This window comes from Epinephelus fuscoguttatus, linkage group LG13 (genome assembly GCF_011397635.1).
Source record: "Epinephelus fuscoguttatus linkage group LG13, E.fuscoguttatus.final_Chr_v1".
In the NCBI taxonomy this organism is placed as follows: domain Eukaryota; kingdom Metazoa; phylum Chordata; class Actinopteri; order Perciformes; family Serranidae; genus Epinephelus; species Epinephelus fuscoguttatus.
This window is the reverse complement of record NC_064764.1, coordinates 11,441,689-11,469,241: the sequence shown is the minus strand read 5'-3', so window position 1 is coordinate 11,469,241 and position 27,553 is coordinate 11,441,689. Positions and strand designations below refer to the sequence as shown.

General features: G+C 39.3%; 1 protein-coding gene across 1 annotated transcript in view; it reads left to right on the top strand.

Moving 5' to 3' along the window:
• The window catches only part of LOC125900141 (receptor activity-modifying protein 1-like), an 89,893-nt gene that overhangs the window by 32,671 nt on the left and 29,669 nt on the right, over positions 1-27,553 (top strand). Inside the window, exon 2 of the mRNA XM_049594943.1 lies at positions 18,798-18,933. Within this exon, the coding sequence (XP_049450900.1) occupies positions 18,798-18,933 (136 nt within the window). The remainder of the gene's footprint in view (positions 1-18,797; positions 18,934-27,553) is intronic.

The window sequence follows — 27,553 nt, the reverse complement described above, 5'->3', positions numbered from 1 at the left end:
ATTTGAACCAGGTGTGGATGCTGATTGCAACCTTTCCTATTACATTAAAAAGCCAGATAGGACTTCCACTTAGTTAGGCCCATCGAGCATGTGCACTGAAGATTTTGCCGGCTGAGTGGCTTACTAAACAAACACATAAAAAGATCAGAAATTCTCATGCCAGGAAACTTGTGACATTTATGTCAAATTATGAGTTACTCTAGCCCTATATTTGCTTTCTGTTTGTGTTATTTGTGTTTATTGTTGTTGTCTTTTCTTTTTTTTCTTTTGTTTCCCTAAAGTAACAACAACAATATTATCCTCTATGGCCTAATATGGAAGCATTTGCACTTAAACAAGGATTCAATTATTTAATCGTGCAGCTCTTCTAGACTTTCAAAATGTCACCAACGTCAGACCCCTGGATTAGAGTTTAGATTCTCTGCCTGAGCCCGAACCCGGTCACGTGTGTCGGCTTCGTCGAGTGTACCAAGTGCAGCACGATCCTGGTACATGACAACAAAAAGACGGGGACCTCGACACTTAAGAGACACATGACGAAGGCTGGCCATGGAAAGAAAGATGAGTGTCAGCCTTCAATGTCCACGTTCGTATCCTTAAAAAAAATGTCGGGTTTAAACCAGGCTCGGGCTCATAATTACAGTTAAAGGGACGGGCTGGGCCGGGCTCAGACAGAACATGCACAGGCTCGGGTGGGGTCAGGCTGGATTTTTTGGGCCTGATCAAAGCTCTACCCTGGATTGCTACCCAGATATTTTTGTCTTCTTGTATTATTGCATATTTAACAAGTATTGTAGTTCAAGCAGTTAAAGTAAAGCAAAGCCAATCCAACCTCCATAATTAACACCTCTCTATTTAAAACTGATATAGTCTGGTGTCACCTTTAGCTGTTAAAAACGCCGTCAGTGCACTGATGATGCACCCACTTTGTGTAGCCAGGCTGTGTGTGTTTGTGTCTCCTCTCCACTGATCTTGAGCCTAACCAGGTAGCTCCAGGCTGTATTCAAATTCAGTGGCTTATTTCTGCTGCTGCTTTACAAGGGCCGATGACACATTGCAGTGAAGCATGCTCTGGACTTTAATAATAACACAAAGAGCACCTTGGAGGAAGAGAGAGTGGCTTGTTAAACTCTCACGGCCATCTCAGGTCGCTGTGTCATGGATAGAGGACTGAATGTGTGTGTGTGTGTGTGTGTGTGTGTGTGTGTGTGTGTGTTATGGCAGCCTGCAATAAAGTTAGATAAGACCTGAGAGATTAAGGGGATAAATTGCTCATTTTGAGGTTTCTTTAAGGGACATCTTTCCTCCATGGCTCTGTCTGTTTAATTATGTGAATACTTTCAGGGATGTAGTTAGTTCAAAGTGAAATTCACCTCCTGGGTCTCCAGCTGTCTGATTAGGACTACAGACAGCAGAGGTGGAGGAAGGAATTCATTTGTGTGTGTATGTGAGTGTGAGTGGCAGGGCTAGAGGTAAAACTGTAATATGATGTAATGACGGCAGCTGATGCACCGCTGCTGGCGCTCCTCTCTGCTAAGTCATCCGACATGCACAGCTCGCTGGACAGAGAAAGCGTAAGAATGACTCACTTTCATCCAGCTCATTTGTGATAAACAGGCAATATACATATCAGGAGTTCACCAGGGTTGTTGTCATTTATTTGGTCTCTCGGTAATCAGCTGCAAAAAAAAAAACAAAAAAAACATGTTGAATTGGTAGGTATAATCAGTGACCTCACTTCACACGGTGTCTGAACAGACAGCCATCAGGGGTTGACATTTTGAATTTCCACATCACTGCAGCTGGATGGAAAAGTGAGCTTTGACATTTTTTGTTGCTTGAATGCCCCTTAATTAATTTAATTTATCTCAAAGGAGTCCAGCAGCTGGAGTTATCAGCCATATAAGACTCTACAGACATGATAATGCCACATATTAGCTAGAGTCAAAAGACTTGGATATTAATACCGAGGCTAGATTTCCAAGCAGGCAAAAAAGGAACCCCGGTTTCACTACATATAGAATAGAATAGAATAGAATAGAATAGAATAGAAGGCCTTTATTGTCACTATACGCATGTACAACGAGATTAAAAGCAGCTCCAGTACCAGTGCAAGCAGTGTAAAAATATATAAGAATATACGATATAGACAAAGGATAAATAGTGCAAAAAGAGGGGGGTGCGGGTGTAAGGAGAGTGATATTGCACATTGACAGAAAAGAGCACTGATATCATTCATCAGTGCACTGAAATCATTTGGCTCTACTTTTTTTTTTTAATTTTGCATCGTGCATGTGCCAGAATCTAACCTTAAAACAACAGTTGGACATGTCTGGAAATATTGTTATTTGTTTTCTAGCTAAAAAATGCATGATAAGATTAATGCCACTGTCAGATATGAGTGGGGAATCAAGCTTGTCATCTGAGTCTTCACCAGGAGGCAACAGACTGTCAGACTCTTTCTTTAAGGAATACATCATTGTAATTCATATTTGGCTCATATCTATATATATATTTATATACATGAATAATTTGTGTTTTATTAAATTAGTTTGAAGTAAATAACACACACAACACTTAGTGAGGCAGTACCATAGGAGTACTGGGATTCTTGTCAGTGATTAAATGATGAATGAATAATGAAGCAGAAGAAGGTTTATTTGTGGAACATTTTAGCAATAGGCACCCTTGTTTTCCCATGATGCACTGACATTACATCATATGGAAGCATGAAAGTAGTTAAAGCAGTTAATATTTCACCAGTCGCCCACACAAAGCTGACCACATCATACGGTATATCACGTAAGATGACTGATCATTAGCTGCTGTGGTAAGTTCCCTTTTTCTTTCTTATACATAATGCTGAGTAGTGACTTAACCCTTTGAACCCACAGACCAAAAACCTTGGTTCTTTCATCAATTACATGGTCATGTTTTTGCGTGTGCATGTCCATAAATAACTCCGCTTTTGATAGCTTGTACTACAGGCAAACTGCAGGACATTTTAGCAAAAAGTGAAGGAGGAAAAAAAATATCTGCAATTCCTAAGTGCACAATCATTCTGAGGGGACACTAGCGAAGGATACCCATTCTCCCCAGATATTCAAAAGAACATTACATGCTGCTGATTTATGCAGCTCTACTTCTGAGGACAGATAAGGACAATGAGGGAGAACAGAAAGTGTTCCTTGAGAACAATCAGGAGAGAATTAATCATTCAGACAAGGTTAGGGTTAAGTGATATTTGTGACCTGAGCACTAGAAGCCCATGACAGATCATTTTTGGATGACTGCCTTAATAATAGTTGTACAAGAAAAACACACTTTATATCTAGTTATTACCAGTGAGAAATGTATTAGACACTCAGTTAGTGAGCTGACGTTAGAAAAATAATCATGGTATTAACATTTGTTAGTGTAAATTTATGTCAGTGTACTGTATTTTGTAGCAGGGGTCTTAAACTACCAGCTCAGAGATAGATTTGGCCCACGGGACAACAACTGGATAGTGTTTTAATGGACTTTGACCGCTTCCTGTCTCATCTGCAAGTAGCATTATGCTGCTAAAAACAGTACACTTGGTAGAAGAAGGAGGAGGAGGAAGGACAAGAACAAGTTGCTCAACTCAAAAGTGTGTGTGGATTAAATTTGTTGCTAAAAAGAAAAAAACTGTTTTTTATTCTTCTGCGCAGTGCTTAAGTTGCCGGTGGTTGACCACACAGAATTTACAATGCATAAAATGGAAACATGCCCTGATTTTCTGGTGTACAAACTGGAAAGCCTAAGATGCAAAATTAAATCATCCCAAGTGCCGGAACGACTCTCCCAAACTTTCCTGAGTGTGAACATCAAATAGACGAAGTTTGCACAGGAAGAGCTGAAATGTGTGGGTTTTTAAAATATGCATAAAACCTGTGTAACTTTACAGAATCTAAATTGAGCTGTCAGATTGGTGGGAAGAGAAACAGATCTCTGTTTTTCCTCTTTCTCCTCTACTACTCCATGAACTGAGATGAATCATGAGTAAGTGTTTAAAAGTCGAGGAAGTGGGTGTTTTGCTGTTAGATAGGGTGATAGGGCAACAGTGGTCAAAAGTAATTTTAGATCAAAAGCCAAAGATGAAGATGTCCTTCTCTATGAATCATCGGTGTGAACATGACGACACTCAGAGAGGACGGAGGCTGAGTAGGATGCCAGTTCATCTGTGGCCATCAGATCTGGCTGCCTAATTAGTCCTAGCCTCTGATAGAAAACATGTGTTTGTCACTTTCAAACTGGAACTGGAGTCATAGGTTTCAGCATGTGAACAATTTCAGGAGGCTGGATCATCCATGACTCAACAGTCTGCCACTCTGAGACTGACTCAGCTGTCTGTCGTCAGTGAATCTGATGCCAGAGCAGCTGTTGCAGACCATACGGAGCTACAGTTCATTATTCATGAGGCAGGTTAGCCCATCTGCAGAGCATTTAATGCTTTGGTTTAGCTAATTTTTAATTCAGGCTAATTTTCAAAGCTATCATACCATAGTTTTTTCACATTTACTACAAGCTTGTCCCGACTTTCACCAAATTGAAAGAATATTACTTGTTTTCAGTGCTTATAGGCGTTTATCATGTTCTGCTTCACTCATAAATAACCCAATAAAAAAAAATAAACAATGCAGCATACATCTGAATTCAGCACTGATTTGTCTCTATGTATGTCAAATCAATCAATGTGTCACTGTCAAGGCTGTTGTATGACACGTGTGGCTCTTTCTGACAGAACCTGTCATGTGACTGATGGAAGTAGCAGAGCTAGCACTGCTGCTAATAGCTAATTTACTTGCATGCTTACTGCAGTTTGACCACTGTTTGCTGCGTAAGCAATTATTGTAGTCTTATTTTTTTCAACTAAATTATGTTGCTTGAATGCTTCTCATTTTAAAACTACAATTACTTCATGAAAAGATGTTTGTTGACAGACATGCACAGATGGCGAGAGACACATTACTGTAACTAGGCTGTTCCATGCACTGTCTGTACTTGTTCATACAAGATGTAATGCACCATTTATTTGGAAGGCTGTGATCATGTGACCAATGCATTGGTTGGGGCTGTGGATGGGTCACAAAAAACTTTCTCCAGGAGACCATGTTGAACTTTGTGTGAACTTTGAGTAATTTTAAGATATGTCCTTACCATGTCTCTTTTCCTAAACCTAACCACAGTAACCTTACTTACCTTAACCTAACCTCCATAACTTTAGTCAATGAAATCTCCTTGCACAGCCACAGATTGTCAGGTGCTGGTAGGCAGTAGGAACGTGAGTCATAAGATATGCAAAAAAATGCAAAAAAATGTGCGGAGGATTTTTTTGCATATCTCCATAACTTTAGGTTAATAAGATAAGAACGTAACATCATTCGTGTGGCACTTACAACTACAATCCAAATTGATGCACATGTTCAGCTCCTTTAACTGGTACAAGCACCAGAAAAAAACAGTTACAGCAAAGAACGTGGACATGGACACGTTGCTTTCATCATTTAATCACGCGATGACATATTCCCAGAACTCATGAACCAGCTACTGTACTAGTGAATCTCTTGGTGATACGGGAGGTCAGCCAACAGAGACCAGTGACATTAGCACTGGGAAGAGAATGTAACAACACTCATGTGGGATGGGGAGTAAGCCTGAGGCGTGGAAAAGCAGTTAGACAGAATTAGATATCATAGGCATTTATCATCTGATAGTCATTATACATGCTGCTTTATATGTTGACTTTTACAAATTGGAGCTAAATAATCACAGATGGTTGAGATTTAGTGTGAAAGCTTCAGTATAATTATTATATAACATATGTAATTTGTGGGTTATCTCATAAATGCTCAAGTTATTTGGGTGGAAGCTGTGCAGTAGTCAGCAGGGAAAATAATTACTCAAGATTGGAATGGGATTTGGAGTGAAAGTGAAAAGGTTGCCAATGAAAAAAAAATCATAGAAATAACTCAAGTCTGGGCAAGAAGGGAATAAAATGTCCCTCCTCTCTAACTCTTTCTTACCTGCCTGTTGCCTGCTGCAGAGACGACTACTGAAGCATTTTAAAACACCCCCAGTCTGCTTTGTCAAGGCATCATCAAGCTGTACAATGAAATTAAAATGTTTCTCTCAGGAGCTTGCTTCCTCTGCCAACCCCTGCTGCTGTGTGCATTACTGTGCTGAAAATAAACTTCTGACTGAATAACACATACATCTTTATTCATGCTTCTTTGTCAATGCTGGTGGTTTTTATCTGGATTGTATCTGGTTTGTAATTGAACCATTTCCATTAGATCAGAGTCCCTGTTCTAATTTGAAGAGAGATTGAGATAAAAACAATGTGTTTTGCCAGCTTGTCTAAAATACACATTTTACCCAGAACACCAATTTTAACAAGTTATCTTCGCTGATGAGCTCTCCTTTTGGCTGGACAGCAGCATTGTGAGGTCAATGGGAAGTCTGTCCACAAAAGGCTCTTATGTCTATTTTGCAAGTCTTGATGGTTCTGTGATTGCTGTTAGATGGTGGTGGTGTGTGGCTAAGAGTCACTGATCAATATGAGGAAATAAACTCACCAGTCTGTAAACTCTCCATCTGCTGACTTCTAGCTAGCTAGCTGCTAGCTAGCCAGGTTGAGGTTTTCAAATAAACATTTAGGAAAGATGGAGAAGATGGTACCAGTTGAACTAGAATCCTACTAGCCACTGTACAGGTGTTGGAAAATAAAATGTGCGACCTCTGTGTCGCATCAGTTTCTGAAAAGGACATCAGGAACTGTGATATCCTGTGATTCACCGAAACTTAACTAAATCCTGGGCAGCGCCATTCAGCCAGGTCACTCCAACCAAAGGTGTAGCCTATATGACAATTTGACAGAGCAGAGGACTCTGGTGAAAGAAGGAGAGGAGCCAGATTACTGTATTCCTCATTTACTGTAACTAACTGGTGTGGCATGATAGCTTGCACTGTTGCCAACTCCTCAGTAAGAAAAGTAACTATTGGCTGTCCTAAAAGTCGCTAGAAGTCGCTATATGATGTCATCGCCTAATTTGCATAATTGTCCATATGCATGTAATTGTAATGGCTGCTGTAGGAGAGAGGAATAACGTCATGGGAGAGACAAAAACTGAGTAAAAAAACACCCTGAATATGTTTAGAACTTTCAAATGAACCTTCTTTCAGTGATTTATATTAGACAAAGAAATTGTCTAACATTTACATCCCGCCCTGACTGTAAACCAGGTCGGGATCAGCCAGGGACGGTTCCACGCATGCGCGATTCACTTGCAGTCTGGACGTGGAGGGGTTAACATCTCCTGCTCTGACTGCTGCTGGGAGGGAGGACTGGGCCATCTGTGAGTGCTCTGGGGTGAGAGAGGAGCCCACGGCAGCATCCGCTGCTCGTTGAGAAGAATAAGAATGATACGTGCTCTCACAACAGAGTCTCCAGAAGTCTTCAATAACATCAGAAAAAGTCGCTAGATTTGTCGCTAGTCGCTTTTTTGAAAAAGAGTCGCTAGAGGGGTCTGAAAAGTCGCTAAATATAGTGACAAAGTCGCTAAGTTGGCAACACTGATAGCTTGGTGGAACTGACCTATGGCTAAGTCCCGCCCTCAAATGTGATGAGCCAGTCACAGTGCGTATATCCATTCCCATACACTCGCCTGGACGTCCTTTGAAATGCATTACAGAAAGTCAGTTTTGTTCGGTTTTATGAGCTTTTTCTGAGATTTTAAGTTTAAAAATGGTCAAACGGTGTGCATGGGGTACATGCAACTCTGACACAAGGTGTCCTGAGAGGCTGGGTGACGAGGTGTTTTTTTTACACTTTAAACCACATTTCAACCGAGAAAAGTGTCTCCTTTGGATAAAGTTGTGTGGTAACGTTAGACTCAACATGAATAAGATTAACAAGGATGTCTACATCTGTTCTAAGGTAAGTCAACATCGTGTTTGAGGCAACATATTGTCACTTTGCTGGAAAAAAATATAAAGTTATCTTTAACATCTCCAGCTAACATTAGCTAAAGTTAGCCTGACGTTAGCTCCTAGCTGTGTTGTTCATCATGCCACCTTGTTTACTGGGAGTTCATTAGCCTATTTTGTTCTAATTTTGTACTTGGTGATTGTACATCATTGTTAACTGTTGTCCAAAGGGCTCTAGTTAAGCTAACGTTAACTTCTGGAGCTTAGCTTCATTAACTTATCTGTAATTGCAGAGATAACAAAGGGTGGCAAATGTTATGCTGAATGACTCAATGTAAATACTGTAGCACCAAACTAATGGAGAGACACTCTTGGTAAAGATGGTAAAAAGGCCGTTGTCCTTTTCTCATATTCTGAGCCAAAAACCTTAACTTCAGTGGCACTTTAACTTGCTGTCTTTGATGGCGATGGCAATGAGATGTGGTTCACAAGGGGTTCACACAGTGACCTGTAACTTTTGGCTTGTAATTTAAGCTTTTCATCGACCTTCTCAACAATAAAATGATGAATATATCCCTCCAATGCGTAGTTTAGGCCCTTTTGGTTACTTCTCAATGACATCTGATCGTTATGTCCCCAAAAATCATCAATTGCCTCCTGCGAAATGCTGTGTACTGTGACACCTGCCATAACGACGGTCACTGAATGTTGATAGTTTGTCCAAGTGAGTGGAGGGGGCGTGGCTTAGCCATAGGTCAATTAGCAAGGTAAATAACTAACTAGCCAGGCTTGGTCTAAATGGCAGTTTTGGACAGAGGAAAGAGGGGATCAACTCATCAGTTTGAGGAACAACAGTGTCTTTATAACACAAGCCTTAAAAGTATATTTTAATCTTAATAACCATGTTACCACATCAGAACAGGAACTGCCACTAGTATGAGGAGAAAGTGGAAATAAGGAACTCATTGAAACTGAAGTGAATATTGTGTGTTAAAATGTTAGAACAGGGGTCACCACAATGACAAAATTCTCCCTTTGGTAATTGTCGCTGATAGGACTTTTAACAAACTATCATTATCTGTGGAACCTGGCTCGGGTGGTGACTAATGGTGGCACAGCCTCCAACAGACACGCAGTGATTTACATAATTGACAAGAGCTGAAGATGGGAGGGTTGTGTTAAATCGAAGGAAAAGAATGTCATTAGTAGGTAAAGCTCCACAGAAATCTGGTATCTTCTGCTGTGTGACTGTGTCTGAGTGTACTCTTCTTTATTTTAACATGTATTAACGTGAAGTTTTGGGTTGGACCACAACAATGGGGTGCTGTAAGTGAAGGTCATTAGGAAGGTTTTCAATGTTTTCAATTCTGATGATAATGGTCCACCCTACTGTGATGTTTCAAGTTCACACTTAAAGTGCTGAAGTTCCTTAAAAAAGAAAGTCATAGAAAGTTATCCTATCCCAATGAAATTTCTCTCAGCTGTTGTGAGAAAAAGGTTTTGAAATTCAGTTAAAATGTTGTAATAAGTAACTTTTACATAATGGCATCTGCATTTAGTGACTGAGAGTCAGTGTTAGAGAATGCTAAAAAGTTTGAGGCCAATTCCACAGAACCAAAACGCACTGTGAAGTGTCATCCGCTCCCCCCGCCTCATCTATATTTAGACCTTCATTTCATCTGACTTGAGTCCTGTCATCTGCTGCACGCCTGCTGCATCACTCTCTGCGCACTCACGTTTCACACATGTACAAAATCTTTCATCTGTGCTCCATCCTAACCTACTTGCTTTCATTTCACACTAATTCCCCATGTAACAGCTTGCGTTTTTAACATCTTGTGCTTGTTTCTGCTTAGTTAAGAGCATCTCAGTATGTTTTAAGTCATGCATAACCTCAGGCGCTGTTGCTTGGAAAAGCCTCAGATAAGATTAAAGTAATAGCTCGCAGGGTGATGGAACAGTAGCAGATCAACAGCTGTCAAACTAGACTTTCAGATAGGAGCATGTGTATGGGCGTATACATGTACTGTATGTTGAATGTACAAGTATGGGCTCTGAGGCGTTCAAGACGGCAATGTGGTGAAGGAACTGAATGTGGGGTATGCAGCTCTATTTGGCTCTTTGTTTAGTTTTATTCTGAGTTACTTTCTTATGCATCTTGGATGATGATGATGATGATGAAGAGAGAGAAAAAACATACTATAAATAGATAGGTGGTCTAATTCCATCTCACACACACAGAATCACACACTTGTACACAAACACACAAAAAGTAAACAGAGCCCCCTGAAGCTAGCTGCTGGATAAGTTTGTACACAGCGAGCAGTGCATTCTGGGAGACACCCCACAGAGAGGAGAGAGGAAGCAGCATGCGCTAGGTCAGAGGTCATCCAATGTCTACTTTTTAGATCAGCAACTTCAAGTAAATTCTCTTGTTCTTGTATACTATTTAATCAGACAAGTAGACTAAGAGCTACTCTGTGTTTACAGAAGCAGACTTCATGCATGGGTCAAGTCAGGATAAGTTTAGTCAAGCTTATGTAGCCCAGTATTACACTGTCTAAGTGGGCTTCACTCCAAAACTTATCCAAAAAAATGTTTAGTGCGAGAGATGACCCTATTGGACAGAGACTTTTGACAGTCAGCAGGTAATTATACAGAATACAACAATGAAATTCTAATCTATAAAAAGTGTCAGGAAAGGTCCAGTTCTAACATCTACACTTTTGAGACTGCAAGATGCAGAGTGGACTCAGGCCAGGGGCCAGAAAAAATCAAAAGGGCACCAAGGACATTTTCAAGAATGCAGGGCAGGCTATAGTATATGGCACTGCCTCACATTTTTTCACCACAAGGGCTCCCTGAAGGGCACTTTATCATGTTTTTATGTTCAATGGGGGCATCCAAGAGGATGCTTTTATGTATTTCTTTTATTTTATTTTTTTGTACATGGGTAAATCAAGGAAAAGGAGGGGGCAAAAAGTCAAAGTCTAACTAAGTAGTCGGAGGGAACCCTGGGTCCTAGACAACATGTTCTTATTACTCATTTTCAACAACAATTATGTTTTGAAGGTAATTCAACAGTATCTCTTACAGAACTGGGGTTTAATACAATTTTCTCCAATCCAAATCAGTATCAAATCCACTTATCACTTTCATCATTTGCAAGTAAATACAGCTGTAAATAATTAAAACTCAAATATTTAGTTTTGAACTGTGAAATACAGACATTGGCTCAGAAACACTTTCATTTTATTTATTTATTTATTTATTGTGGCAGCCACTAAAGTATTTAACATTAACATTAATGATTAATCTAGCCTAATTCATGTTCACTATCTGTTGCTAAAACAGGAAAATGAACGCAACGATTAGTGCTGCCTATAAATGAGAAGCCTGCTAAAGTGACCTGAACATTTTCAATACTGGTTTCTGTAAATAATAAATAATGAGAAGACATAGAAGTAGGCGAGGGCAATATCTGTGTCAGTATCAGTTATTTTCATACTTTCAAACCTTCCTCTAATTTCACCAGGTTATATGTTATATGACAATATTAGTCTGGGTGTAACTTCCTGTCCGCCGCCCCTCCACAACCTCTCTTAGCATTTTTTGTCATATAAATGAACAATACAAACTCAAAAAGTGAGAATAAAGATAATATTTTTACACTAAGGCTATTTTCCTCATTACATAGAAAAAAACAATATATGTCTCCTGAATTCAAGATTCTCTTTTTCAACTAAGACTAAGACTAACATTGCCTTAATTGCCTCATTAGCTCAATGTAAAACACTTCATTCAAACTCTACAGAAACATAGTCTCCCAAACCATCTTGGTTAGGCTTGTTAGTTAGGGTGACCATATTTTGATTTCCAAAAAAGAGGACACTCGGCCTGGCCACGACATAGCCTACTTAAATGACTTAAACGCCCGGCTGTTTACAGTCCTGTCATGTTATTCCCAACCCCCACCGCTTGGAGTGGCAGTGTCTGGCAACTCCACTGCCTGTTCTGTCAGTAGGAGACTGACCTCTGGTGGCATGTGATGTCCACTACATACAATGAGTTAAACAGAAAGAGGATGGGATGTATTTCCTGACGATATTAAAACCATACTGTCAGGATTTCTAAATAGCCTGGTGTACCGGAATACTGTGATACCGCTCAAGCCTATATAAACGTTCAAAAAAAAAAAAATTCCTCAGCATCAGAGCTCATTAAATCTGGGTATGTTGCTGGCCTGAAACCGGACCCAAAATGGACTTTGTTATTGGAGCCCAACCCTTATCTTTCAAGTCACAAAATGTTGGTATTAGGACGGTATCAGGAAAATGTTCACTGACAATGCATTTTGTCATTTTCCTACAATATTCTCTTTTGCGGTACGATGTGACATAAGAATTATGAAACCTCTTTATGGTTTGGTGGTAAGATCATGGTTATGGCAAAAAAAAATTTGCAGTGACTCGAGGCACGTCACACAATGTATACTTCATTAACATTTAACCAAAACCACCATCTTTCCCTAAACCCCTAGCAAAGTGCTTTTATTGCCTAAACCCAACCACTTGCATGACTTAGGATGCAAATGCTAGTCTCTGGTGTCACAGTCCAAAAACTGTGAATTAGTATTTAATCAATAAAAACGTGCAGAGACAAGGTTGAGCACATGCACCCTGGATTAATGTCAGGTTGAAACGTGGCTTCACTGTGTAATTTTTAGGTACAGCTCCAAATCAATATGGTTGCTGAAGGAAAAGGGGAAAACTTAAGTCAATCATGAGAGAATCTAGTATATAACATTGATTTGACAAGGACAGACGTGTGTGTGTGTGAGAGTGATGGGGAAAAGGTGAATCATGATGAGGAAAAAAAAACATTTTGTCACACTGTTAGTGATCTTTTATTGTAACCGTTTGTCAAGTTACTGGAGGAAAGATTAGGTAGACAAGTGTTTGTCTTTGTAACACAAATGTGTTTTTCCATTCTAGTACGGATAGATAAATGCATAGTTTCTGCACAACCAGGAGCCACAGATATCTTCTGTTGCAACACTTGCTGAACCACTTTGTTTGTGTTTGAAGACAACCTAATGGAAGGCCTTTGGCTATGATGCTCCTGCCTTCCCATATCTTGTACTTGCAGCAATGTCTTTATTTAAACATGTGATAAGACAACTGGAAAAATGAAGTAAACTGTTTAGGATGAGGCAACACAGCCTCCCATTTAGTAAGAAAATGTTCAGTTAAAAAGAAATGACTTTCTTTGTGTTTATCCTGCAGATTGTTCATCTATAAATGTGTGATATGTCAATTTTCCAATATGTCAACTGTGTGTGTTTTAATAGAAAAGTAATCAGGTGCTTTGCTAGTCTGAAATGTTTTATTGGAATACAAATTCTTAGTAATATGTGACATGAATTTCTCAGTATTTTCTGATTTGATGCAAAACTGGTCGTTGTGATCAGGTAATTGCCGATCAAGTAAGTCTCAAAGCTCCCCACCCAACCACCACCAAAGGTCACAGAGTGACACATTTCACAACATCAAAGTCTGCCTGCAAATGAACGGTTCTGGGTGCTTGCAGCACAGGGGAAAGCTAAACACCGTTCATCTGCACACACTGTGACGAAGTGATGATACAGAGCTGGTTGAAAATCAGCAAAGCGTCCCTTAAAATCTTAAGATTACAGTCTCACTATCATAAACACTATCTTCCACTTTTTTATTTTTTTTGGTACAGAACTGAGACGTAGATTGTAGTGCACTAATCCCTATAAACAGATATCTGCATATGTATGCAACGGGACAAGATTTTGGTTTCAGAATGTTTGCAGTCCGAGTATATAGTCATTCACATTCGAGTGGCAGGTTAATAGTCCGTGTGGAGAGGTGGCCCACTAAGGCTGAAATGCAATCTCTGAACCCATCAGCTAACATCTGACAACAAGCTTAGTATTAGCCTTGTTTTAAAAATGTATTTGCATTCATATGCTGATATATGTTTAGATTAGCCAGAATGACTGGCACACAAAAGAGGAAATCTGGATAATTTCTACATTAAATATCCCTAAATATTGACCCATGCCCCCAGTGGCTTATTGTCATCAGTTGATAGCTGACAGGTTCTGAGATTGGAAGTGCACAGACTGTTTTCATCATTATGTAACTTTTTGTGTCCTTTCAGCTCTCTGACAAATCAACATGCAAGCAACTAAGCCATCATTTGCACGGTTCAATTAGCCCACTCACATGGCATAGATTTTCTGTATGAATATTCTAAGCCACCCTGAGGGCCCTGCAGCCGCCAGGGATTTGGGTTATTTTTTTACTATTTACTGTATTATCTTTTTCCACTGAAATGATTGCTCTTCTGCACATGTACACTACAACTTTATTTTAAGACATTTTAACACAAAAACATTTATGTGGTTAGGCGGCACCAAACATGTAGCCAGGTCTAATTTAGTCTTTTTAGAAGTTTGCATTCAAAATTAATACTTTGATACTATGGTTTTCTCAAGATGAGATGCCTTGTGTTGTCAGGAAGGACTAACTTACCAGCAGGGTTGGGGTCCAGATTATAATGTACTTACCAGGATACTCGGATAACAGATAACATGGAAGTAAGTTGTTACTGTATGTATTATGTCTTGTACTTATATAATGTTTAAATGTACCTTTATTTTGTAACATCTTGGTATGAATTTAGAGAAAGAAATTAAAACATTTTGCAAACAGTCTGTCTCTCTTGTGTGGGCGTTATGCTGCTACAGCTAGCAATATATGTATGAGTTTGGTGACACTGGCATACTGCATTGAAATTAGTGCAACAGTCTTTAGCTGAATTTTAACAGATGGAGATCAAAAACACACTTTGCATCAAATTTTCAACACATTTTTTGCCTCAGTTTGTTTGAATAAAGAAGATCATACTGTATGTGTTCATGGTATCAACTGTTGTGCAGGTTGAGACAAGGATATTTGGAGAGAACACTGTCCACACCAGAAAAACGATACTGGTTGTTTATTCAAAAACTTCATTTAATTTATGATTATGCAGCCAAGTATCTGTAGCAAGTACCTTTATATTGGACAGATTTGCAACACAATATACAGCCAATGCCAACACTGACAGTCATCATGGGAAGTAGTGTGTTATTTATGTAGCTAAGTGGAAAATAAAGGAGTCTAATTTGAATGTGGGAGACAGTTTGTATTTCAGTGTAGACTGTCACGTTATTATTCACTTTTTAAAAAACACATAAGCACAATCTACCTTTAACCCTAACCAGACGTTTTAGTTTCATAACCCTAACTGTACCTTACACATGGTTTATTTGCAGTTACCACAATTGCTCCCTAACTGTAACCATTGTGTAGCCACTACACTGTAAAAAGAAGTCATTTTTGTTGTGTATATTTTACTGAATAGTGACCAAATGTGAAAGCTGTTTTTTACTGAGAAGCAAAGGAAGAAGTAGCGGGACAAAGTTACCTATTACAAACTATTACAAAACCTAGTAGGGAGGATGTTGGGTTAGTTGGTTTGGTGTACGAAGTGACCAGCTCGGAAATCCTAGACCAGAGTCCTATTTTTGAAAACCTGCACCCGCCCATACCCATAAAGCTCAGTACCGGAACCAACCCATTAACCATCATGTCTAAGTCAAAGCCACACCCATCCACAAAAGCCCTACAACCCGACCCGCACCCATTAAACACACCCAAGCTACAGTCACTCACTTTAAGCTGGGTTCTCCATTCTTGAATTACAAATCCAGCTGAGGAAAACTCTCTTTCACTGGCTGCACTTGATGCCAAGATGGCAAAAACATTTTGTGCAATCACTGCCAGGTCAGGAAATATTTAATCTCTTGCCACCACCATAAAAACTCAAAAGGATCCTCCTTGGGTGTCTTGAACTCAATGTAGGCTGCCAGCCCTCCGGCTGCAAAGCTTCATCACTGGAGTCCTTCACATTGGTGACGAATGTGACGACGGGGTCAAAGGATTGACTTGTCATTGACTTTCAAAATTAAAGGTGTTGCGCCTTGGTAATGGTGAGTTAGACGTCAAAATAATACACATGTACTGCACATCTTTGTTGTTTTCATTCTGACTTGCTGCCCGCCTACATGTAGTTCATTTTTACTACTGCCTGTATCCATGAATTTATTTTTTATTTTTTTTACCTGTTACACAGCTTTTTACTTTTTACTACCCGACCCACTGCAGGACTCTGTCACAGACCGCTGTTCACATCCTGTCTCCTGCCAATAGTCAACAATGGTCTCTTCTAACCCTGACCATGAACTTTCCCTCATCAATCAAGTAGTTGTGCCTAAACCTATAACCGAAGCTTAACCATAACAATGGCAGATCAGAAAGCAGTGACACCTGTCAGTTTTACAGCGGTTTTTAAGTCATGATGATAAGAAACCCCAGATCAGAGGACTAGTACAGACTGTAGAAATTTGTTACCAAAAACCCTTTTTGTCATTTAAGTTAAACGTCTTGTAAAGATATTGCTGGCATGACAAAATCTGATCTGCAGAATAAGATGCAACTCTCTTCCTTTTCTTTCACACACTTGATCTTAATCTTTGATTGCAGTACTTGATCGGAGTTGTGTAGACGTGTGGATAAACCTTTTCATCCCCTCTCCTCACAGCATGAGTCAGATTCTTTGTAGGAGTGTAAACAAGTTATTTGTTCACATGTTTTTTAATCTCCATTCAATGCATTTTTTTTCCATATTCAAAATGACACAGGCTTGATTCTCCCTTTCATCATCCTTCTGCTCTGCACCATAACATACACACATAAACAAATTTGCACGTGTGATGCTGTTGACATATTGATTTGGAATGAGCGAGAAATACTCAAAGAGCCGAAATGATGCGTCCAATTCTTTGCAAAATTCTCAGGGGGCTGAGGAGAGCGAGACAGAGAAGTTGTGAGTGAACAAAAAGGAAGCTGCTAAAGGAAGGATGGATAGAGATGTATATAGATTTATGCATAATTCACTGAGACAAAGCACATGAGCGAGGGAGGATGAGAGGGGTGTTGTGGGAATAAGGGTGAAAAACAATATAGAAGTGAAGGGAGGCACTGAGAGTGAGTTGATGCTGCAGGGAAACAGGAAGAGGAGAATTAGAAGTCATAAAAGAAGGATGATGAAGAAGGTGAAGGAATGTGTAAAAATATTTCAATATTTATTTACTTTCAGCAAAAGATAAGATGTTATGCTTTTGTTTTATACATTATAATGTCACAATAAACGTATTAGAGCAAAGTATAATTAGAAACCAACAAATTTAGCGATTAAGTCTTTTAATTTTAAACATGTGGTTGTATTTGAATTCTGAATAATCATTGCACATTACTCAAATTCTTCCTGCAAGATCATTTCTATGAAGGCATGTGTAAGAGTAAAGACAATTTCTCGCTGGTCAAATAAGAGACAGCACTTATTCAGTACTGCCTCATGATAATCCTAGATTTATAGGATTTTGTGATGAAGCACCTTGATTTTAAAATGCTGTATTAGCCAAAAACTGAATCTGGTCAAATTCCAGGAAAAAAATTACATATATCACAAAAGCAGATTTTATCATGTGTAATTTGTGTTGTTTAGAACAAACTGAAAGGGATATGTAATTTCATTAAAAGACAGAATGTTTCCTGACGTTGCACGGTTTGCTGTGGTTTTAAAACCAGCTGACAAGGACTGATTGGATTATATTAAAGGAATAGTTTGACATTTTAGAAATAGATTTGCTGTCTTTCAAAATATTAGACGAAAAGATCGATTCCATCCTTGTATCTTCACTTTAGATATGCGTCTAAAGCCAGGAAGTGATTATTTTAGCTCAGAGTAAAATCCGGAAACAGGTGAGAAACAGCTGACCTGGCTTTATAAGTCTTAGCTGAGTCTTTATGCTGAAGTTCTAGCTTCATGTTTTTGTCAAACACATGAAAGTGATCCTCTTATCTAACTCACAGGACGATAGCCAGAAGTGTATTCCCCAAAATGTCAAACTTCTAAGCCTTTAAGGGGCTTAGAAGGCATTATCTGATATAACTTCTTTTTTTTTTAAATAAAAGAAAACATCAAATATTAGGCTAATATAGGAATGTATATTTAACCAAAGCATGGTTGAACATTGGTATCACTTTATGACCATGGTTTTACCACCACGAGACATTACAGTAAAGTCACATTTTACCTTATTCTCTTGTTGCATTATGTAGATCTTTTGAAATTGTATTTTAAACATGCACATGCAGTCCTCGAAAAATAATTTTAATTTTTCTTTAACATCCAAATCACTCTACTGCTCACTGACACAAGTATAAAATATCCAGCATAAATTCACTGTACGTGTGTGTGTGTGTGTGTGTGTGTGTGTGTGTGTGTGTGTGTGTGTGTGTGTGTCTTGTAAGGCAATGATATACCTAACACTGATAGCAGATGGTGTTTCAGTGTCATGTCCCACAGATGGGGAAACATCTTAGTTTGCAGTGACCCAAAAAGAAAAAAAAAACATTTAAGGTCATGCTTTCAATCCTAAGTGCTTTTTTGTGCTTTCAGCCTGCTGTAGCCTTTAAGCAGGCCACAGACAGCTGTATGCACACACACACACACACACACACACACACACACTCTTACAAAAAATGATAATGGAACAAAAAAATTGTGCAGGTACTTAGTTAATCAAATCCCACTCGTTTTTATTTTTCAAACAATCAGAAAGTACCTGCTTTTGTGTTTTCTGCTTGCTCTTTAATCTTTCTCGCCACTCATGTACATCTCTCTTTCCTCACCCCTTCTCTCAACAGCGTCTCAGTGTGTGTCAGCACTGGGGTGTGGACCACACTATGAATTCGCCATTGAGGAGTTTTGCTTGGCCAAATTCAGACTGGACATGCAAGAGCTGGACCAGAGACAGTGGTGTAGCTGGGAGGACACAGTCGAGTGAGTAGGATTAACACACACACGCACACCTATACTTGTGTCCAAACACAAATGCAAACAGATTAACATGATTACATATTCAAACAACAACATAATGAACTCCCCATTTTAGATTAGCATGAGACTCTGAATCAGCACTTTCATTCTGTTTGTTAGTTGTGATGCAGTAAGAGCATTAAATGCGATTGTAATGTCTTCCCTAAAAGCCCATACATCTCCACACACCTTATTCATCATCTTTGATCCAGTGTAAGTCAACAAAATGAACATTACTAAGATGCATTGTTATGTTAAAAAAAAAAAAAAAAAGGAATAGATTTAGTTTATTTTTGGCTGGAGGTCTACACAATCATTTCACGTATTGGTCACCTTCCAACCAGTTGCGATTGCTCTAAGACTGCAAAGGAAGCTCAGCTTCCCCTAAAATGTCAAAAAATAAGTGGTCAAATATGTACTGTTGTGTTTTCATGTCATTGACTAAATATGCACTAGAACGCGTTCAACTTTTGTTCAGAATCAGCTACTTATCACAGGTCACTGACGCGACTTTCTTCTCATTCATTCCCGTAGCATCACAGTGCATTAAACAGTGGAGGCTCAGCGTCCAAAGACTTCAATGGGGAAGCATAGAGTGGGTTGTTCCACTGCAGCGAAACTAGACAGTCATTGGATAAATGCTCGGTTTTGTCCCGCCCATCGGACGCTCAGTGTCTCTGGGGGTCTAAGGGGTAGTGGGCTGGCCTCGGCTGGCCTGGACGCTGGGCTTCTGCATGATGATTGGATGATCTGTCTGAGGCTGAATCCCTTTTTGATTGACAGCGAAATGAGCGAATCAGCGATCTTGAAATATAAACCACCGGAGCATTTTTCAAGTTTCATTCCGTTGTTCCGAGTTGAGCTGGAGACTTTTCCAAACCTCTTAGTGACTTTTTCTTTGTTAAAAATGACTAGCGACAAATCTAGCTTCTTGTTCTGGTGTTATTGGAGACTGTACTCGTGTTTGGAGACTCTGACTTCTGTCGTTCTGCAGTTACTGTCCCCAACCAGCAGCAGGTGCTGTGAGCCCCTCCACCATCCCAAACCACACACAGGCGGTCACACTAGCCTCGCGCAGCAGCCCCAGAGGGTAGAATTTACGTATAAATAAACGGACACAATTTATGATGTAGGCCGAAAATGAGCTTCCCCTCCTTGAAAGACCAGCAGCCGCCACTGCTTCCAACAGCTGATGAGATACTGGGTGAGAGACACCAGAGAAAGAAACGGAGAGGAAAAAATGGAAGGGGATGAGAGGCATATGCAGAGACAGTTAGTGTGGAGAACAAAAGCTGTACGCATTTGGCATAAACGGGGATCTTCTATGCATGTACAAATATTATCTTTGGACTCACTGTAAAAGACATCTGGCGCCACAGGTTTCCACTGCTCTTAGGATTGTGCCAGTTATTAGCATCATTTGGTACAATTAAATAATTATATAAATAATACCCCCCACTTATAAATTGTGCATCAAACTGTTTTTATTACAACAATTAAACCCCTATCTTGAATTACCTGGGTATAATATCATGCTGCCTCCCTGGGGGATCTCTGAATGCTCATAACCCATAATATAATAATATCAGCAACCTTGGAAGGGGAACACAATTAAGCAAGTCTCCAATAGGCCTGACCTTTGACTCTTTAGTTGTTCTAGTGTCATGAACAGCATTGTCTCTGTTCTTATGAAAAGTACCAGCTGTTGTTTGTGAAACCCTTTCATGCAGCTTTGTGACAGAGCCAGCTATGTCATGGTAGGTTTGGAGAAACCAAACTGAAGGTTAATTTGGGTACAGCAGTGTTTCCTGACCCTTGTAAGGTCTCTAATAGTAATTCAGCCAGTAATCTGAAAATAAATAGTCTATTATTTCTTCTATGTGGATGAAATCTTAACTGAAAAATGGCACCCTTTGTGTTTGTACTTATAATGAATTGTCATCAGCAGGAGTCAGAAACAGGAAGGCCACAAGGCTCTATTTTTGGGCATCTGGTATTCAGTGTGTACATCTTCCATGTGAGCATATCCTCATACAGTGGTTCATATGATATCTCGACCCGGTCTCACTCCAAAGTCATCGAAATCTGGCACTTGGTCATTGACTTCCGGTATTGGACACTGATAAAAAAAAGCCATCCTTTCACGTCGACATGATGGCCAGTCGCCGTTATTGTTTAACAGCGCCCGTGGCATCAGGGGAAAATGCAGTAGCACATCAACAACAGTTAAGGCGGTGGAAGTCCGTGTAGGGCAGGCAGGAGGGGTGATGGTATGTTGCCTTAACCCAACGACATGTGTGTATTGGCTAATTGTAACAGGGTGCTTTTGTTGTTGAAGGAAAAACAATGTAAATTTGCGGTGTTGTACCAACGTAGTGCACTTATTTTGAGAGAGACTGTATGCAAACAGAACATTTCCTGTGAAAATGTAAGTGTATTTTGAAAGCAGGCTAAGCATGTAACAGGCAGAACTTGTGTTCCAGAATGTCAACAACCAATGCACTCAGGGTGCCTCGTGCATTGTATCTTGATGTGGAAAGTCCATGACCAAAGATCGATATATGATGAAGTCAGAGTGGGAATGTGTGGGATATCTTTTGAAAATGCACATACAGTAGCCCACAAAATGACGTCATCACATCATGTACTTAACATAAAGTTATGTTGGTTAGGTTTAGGAAAAGAAACATGGCGACGACCTACCTTAAAAAAAAATCCTCAAATTTCACGTGGTTTCACATGGGACACAATCACCGGCCTCTTAAATTTGTTGACCCATCACCCCAACTTGTCTCCATGTGTAGAGTTCCGCTCTTTATACTACTTCCGTTTTTACTCCTGTTGGCGCATTGGTCACGTGATCACAGCCTTTCAGATTACTTGAGTTATTTACAAATTACTGACTCATGTTTATGTTGGTTATATATAAATTGTGGTGCATTACTTTTCATAGGCATACATGTGAATGGTGCATTAAGAACAGCCTTTCATCTATCTGAAGTCCTGATGTATGCAGATGACACAGTCATATATATTCGAGTGACACATGGAACAAGTAACTTGCTGAAAAACATAAACAAAAGATATACAAATATTTATGTGAATGAACAAATAGATATTTAATGACATTAAATTAAAAACATTTTTTATGCTTATTGTCTTTTATTTTATTTTATCCTAATTATTACAACTTCTGTGTTATTTTCATAGTTTTGACCATCATATCTGTTGGTTTTAATGACATTGTACTCACACCACTAAATTAATTGCTGTGGTCTTGCATTTGAACATTATCACAACAGCAAAGTTTGTCAGAGCAAGATACATAAACACCATCCAAATTATCTTACCACTTGATTTGGAAGTGAAACTAAAAAAAAGCATTTGGAAATTTAATGATTATCTCTTCATTCACACAAAACTACACAAACAACTATGGCAAGTATCAGTCAGAGCTACTTTCGTCAAACCCTTTTACCATTTATAGCAGATGTTTCTGCAGTTAGATTTGGTTAAAAAAAAAAAAGCTCAGCGCTTTGAGAAAGCTCTTAAAGAGTGCAATGAGCAATGAGGACTCTGCTGGGAAAACCAATCCCCCTGTTAATAAACATACAAAAACATTAAATCTTAGTTACATCAACAATACCAAAAATATATCAGATATAGAGGAGGCTGGGATGGTGAAGGGAGCTTGTAGCAGCAGTTATGTAAGAGGGTATAATGGGCCGTGCTGTACACCTGCATGAATATGAATGGACGTTACTTGTCAGCTGATAGCCGCAATGCAGTGGTGAATCAGTGATTTTGAAGTTTGAATAAAAGAGCTGATGCCAATAGGCTAAAACAAGCATGGCTTCAGTGCGTTGTCTAAAACTACTGTATCTGTCCCAAACTCCGGGAAATATCTTGAGTAGATTGTCATAAACAATACAAATAACGGCCAAAACTTATATTTTAAGCAGTATGTGAAGAAGATGAGCACTAAAAATAGCTTCAGGCATATTACAAACTCATCCACAGCTGGGTCATCCAAGAATGTAATTAAATTTTCTAATTTATTTTACTGTTCAGTATATCATCCTGGTCTCTTGACATGCAAGATAGCCTTAAAACCAACTAGGCTCTGAGATATTAATAGGAAATAAGGAGACTGTTATGATTGTTATATACTTAGTTAAAAAAAAAACTTGTTGAGGTTTGAAAGCTTTGTTTTTAATCAAATGTCCATCTGGTTTATAACTCCCAAACTGCTCCTCCACTGTTCAAAAGCTTTGTTCTGCTCTGTTCCAAAGGAAATGAGATTCAGAGCTTAAAGGTCAGGTTTAAAGAGAACTTCTGTCTTTTTTTATTTAAGGCCAGCAAAAAACAAAATAAGCGTTTATATTTCAACATGTTGTGCCACGTCATGTTAAGTGTAATTTTTTAAAGTTTTAGAAATGTTAATAACACTTTGACATCATCTGTGTGTAGATAACTATATGTTTTTAACTTATATGCAATTTACTGCTCATTTTATTCTGTATCTACTGTATTTTTCAGTGTTTTTGTATCGGCTAGGGACTGCATCTGAAGTAGAGGAAGATCTGAAGTACTGCAGCTAGCGCCTGACTGGTTTAAAGCATCTCCTCTTATTGCTTGAGATTAAAGTTTTTTTCTGCATGGTCCCTGACACATAGATTTACTTCAAAATATATTGAGTTGTGGAAAAAAGTCATAGTAACATCCCTACATTTTTCAAAGCACAGATTTTTCTCTATAGATGTTGGACAGCAGCTGTATCTGTAAACAACACAGTATCTGAGGAGTTTGATTCACTGACTAGCTGGCTAACCTCTGATAACGTCTCATGAAAGTTTTATCTCAAACTTTCTCACAGAAAACCTAAAAAGCAGGAAAAGACTAACAACAAAATTGTGAATGAAAGATTGAAATGTCAGAAGTGGTTCAGCTGAGGAGAAAAGGTCAAGTATCAGGACAGTTGCTCACCCTTCAAGGAAAAGCTGCATCCTGGCCAAGATGCCATTAGGGATTTCTAATTCTGTTCAAGTGACATTTGGCATCTGTGTGTGAATGTGTGTGTGTCAGGACAGTTGTACACATCGCCTTCTTTCAAAGGGAGGGGGCAGCTCTCTCCTCTTTCCTCAGCTGTCACTCACCGCTGTCACATCAGCCTGAGTTTATACCCATCTCCCATCCTCTTAACACTTAACATTGTGCTGTGCAGTCGCTTTCCAGGATCCTAATTTCTCCCTCTCTGCAGGAAGTTTTCTTCTTTCTGTACAGAAATCATAAGTAGAAGGTTAACTGGTGCTTCTTTGATCACGGCCATTATTATTTTTAATGCCCTTTTACATTTTTCACAGACTTACATTCCTCCTATGTGCTGTCACAGCTCTGTCTATTGTTCAGCTGTTGTCACTGCAGTAGGCTATACATTATTAAGTGCATGTGCCTATTCTCAGATCCCAGAATATACCTCCTTCTATTTTTACAAGCTTTTACACACCCGAGTGCAAAACTGACTTTGAATGACTGCATTTTTTAGTTCAGCATTAAAACTGCTCTGTTTTGTGTGTTACAGCTGTAGTTAATATGCAGTAAATTCTACTGTCTCACAGATGCTAAGATATCGCATGTGTTTGTCCCCTTTAAATTTAATGACATCCTTATTACATTTGTACTCCCACAGCCCCTTAAGCAGAATTGTTATTACACAATGCCTCATAGTATTTGTTCTTCTGTCAATGTGTTTTAGTGTCCACATCCAATCCCAGCATGCAATGAGAAAAGAGCAGGGAAATGCCCTCTTTAAATCACACCATTACCCCAGAGTCAATACAGGCATGTCTCGCTCCCTTTCAGAGGCAAGGATGCGTTAGACTGTGGGAGGACTCCAACGCGCCCAGAATAAGAAATGAATATGAATTGTCAATAGTGCAGGTGACTGTGTAATCATGGAGCTCATCAGCAGAAAGTATTATGAAGTAAGTATAAGTAATTTCAATCAGTCTATGTGAGATGCAAGCAAAACGCAACATTCCAGCTATTATAATCAGTTATATTTAAATCTGACTTCAAATACACTTTTGATATTTGAATTTGGAGGAAGGTCTTCTTCACTACAACAGGCCTTTTTCACAGTAGACATTTTAACTTATCATGACAGGAAAAAGCACAGGTTTTACTTATTACGTTAATAATGGCTTTGTTCTATTCAAGTGTCTCAGTTAGCAATGACAGTGTGACAATGAGCCAGCGTGCACAGTACCAGGATCCTGAAACTGAAGCAGCAAAATAAAAATCAGCCATCGATTTTATGCCTCCATGCCGATGATAGCCATGGCCAGGAGCAATATGTTTTCGGGCTGTCCGTCCAACCATTCTGTTAAACATGATATCTCAAAAGGGAATTTCTTCTGTCCAATTGGATTTAACAATAAACTGATTAGTTTTTGGTAGTCAGAGGTCAAGGTCACTGTGAACTCATCTGTATCATTCTTGTAAACACGATATCTCTAGAAAGGGTCTTCTTCAAATTGGGCACAAACATCCGCCTGGACTCAGAAATGAACAGATTAGAATTTGGCTATCAAAGGTCAAGGTCACTGTGACCTTGCAAAACATTACTGATGACAAAATTTCACACAAATGTCCAATAGGATAAAATGATTAATTCATGGCATTTTATATCCAAAATGTCCAAGGTCAGCTTCACTGTGACATCATAATGTTCTGCAAAAACACTTTTTATTACATCATATCTCAGGAACAGTAGAGGAGATATTTGGTCAGATATTGAATTGGTGACTCACTTGGTGAATCTTGACTGTTCACCTTGAAACTGTGCTGTTTGTATAGAGCTTCTGTGCTGTTGGGGGGAAGATGCGTATTGAGCGCCCATGTTTTCACAGACATGGATATAAACAGTAACTGCAACTCGGCAGGTTTGCAGAAGCATACTACTACAAGGCGGTAGGGCATCAACAGAAATGTTTACATGTCGATGTCAGTGGCACAAGTCGACACCCCCCGGGAGGAGTCGACAAGTCGTGTGTTTTTTCCCTCTCTCTCTTTGTGTGTGCTTGTGTACGGAATGCAATCGCTGCTTCTAATTACTCTGATACTCTGGTGCAGACTCCGCGAGGAATGTCCGCAGTCATTCGGGCTTTCATAGTCGAGCGCACTTCCGCATTGTAGTTTCCTGTAAAAATGTCCGTGAAAAATCCCCGCGATGTGAAAAATACATGCCGAGCAGTCACTGGTGCGCGGAACGGAGTCCGCGCGGTCGTAAAATCTGAGCTTTGCGTGCACAGGGCTTGCGGATGTCCGCTTTGAGTCCGCGCGGACCTCCACAGAGTCCGTTCCGCGTACGTTCCACCCGAGTATGTTCGGGCCTTGACAGACACACATCACATGTGTGGAGATACTTCACTTTCCTCCGCCGTGTCAATGTGATGACGTCATCAAATGACTTGTCGACCTGAAAAAAATCAGTCGTAAATGCCCTACAAGGCGGTAATTCTAATTTACATTTTAACCTGTGCTTTTCCTACTGTGACATGTCAAAATGTGAACAGATGAACAGAAATAAAAGTGTAACAAGAAAATGTCTTACCTGCCTTCACAGGAAACGGCTGAAGTCATAAGACCTTTCCTTTTTGCCACCATTAGCGACATCACTACTGTGTATGCATGAACTTTGAGATCCACCAGTTCATTACATGCTATGTAAAACCTACTACAGCAAATCCACATCACGTCTCTTTATACTTAAAGAACCCTTAAAGGACCACACCAGTTTTCTTGCAAGTTTTATCTCCAGAACTACAAACCATGAACATTTACATTGCTGCTGATAATTTTTGAATGAATTAAGTCTCAAGATTGTGATCCATCGGCAGACTTGAAACTTGCTTGAGTTCCACTGCAGTGAACATGTATGTGTTTTGTCGATGTTACATCAGTGTTGTATGTTAATACAGTTTAAGTGCAGATTGATTTAAAAAAAGTCTGAGCTTGATTTGCATCCGCAGACTTTCCTCTTTGCTACGAAGGAGTTAACCATTCAAGAAAGTCAGTCTATCCACCAATCTATGTTTAAGGAAATGTATGGAAATCAGTAGTGTCCCTGGGAGGAAGAAACAATTCAATCAGACGTAAAATGCAAAAAGCAGCAAGACAGATAGAATGTAACATGGTTAGCTCTCACAGAAAGTAGTAAATGGATTAAAATGTGCAAAAGCACCAGTGTGTTATTTTAAGGTGTCGGGAAGTATCAGTGCATTTCCTTATTTCTTTCCTGAAGTTGTGAAACTACTGTTCTGCTTGCCATTAAAGATAATTGCTTACAAGCAATATACATGAAGCAAAATCACAAGCTGCCAGCTTAGATCCAATGCATACAAATAGATGTTTTCTACTAGAAGTGAAGCTCAATGAATCAACATAATATGTAGACTTGTTGAATTACTTCTGGAGACACCCACCAGGGAGGTGACACTGCAACACAAGGGACAGTCAACTCACCACAGTTTTTGAACAATATATTTATTTGGTTTTCTTATTTTCAAAAAAAAAAAAAAAA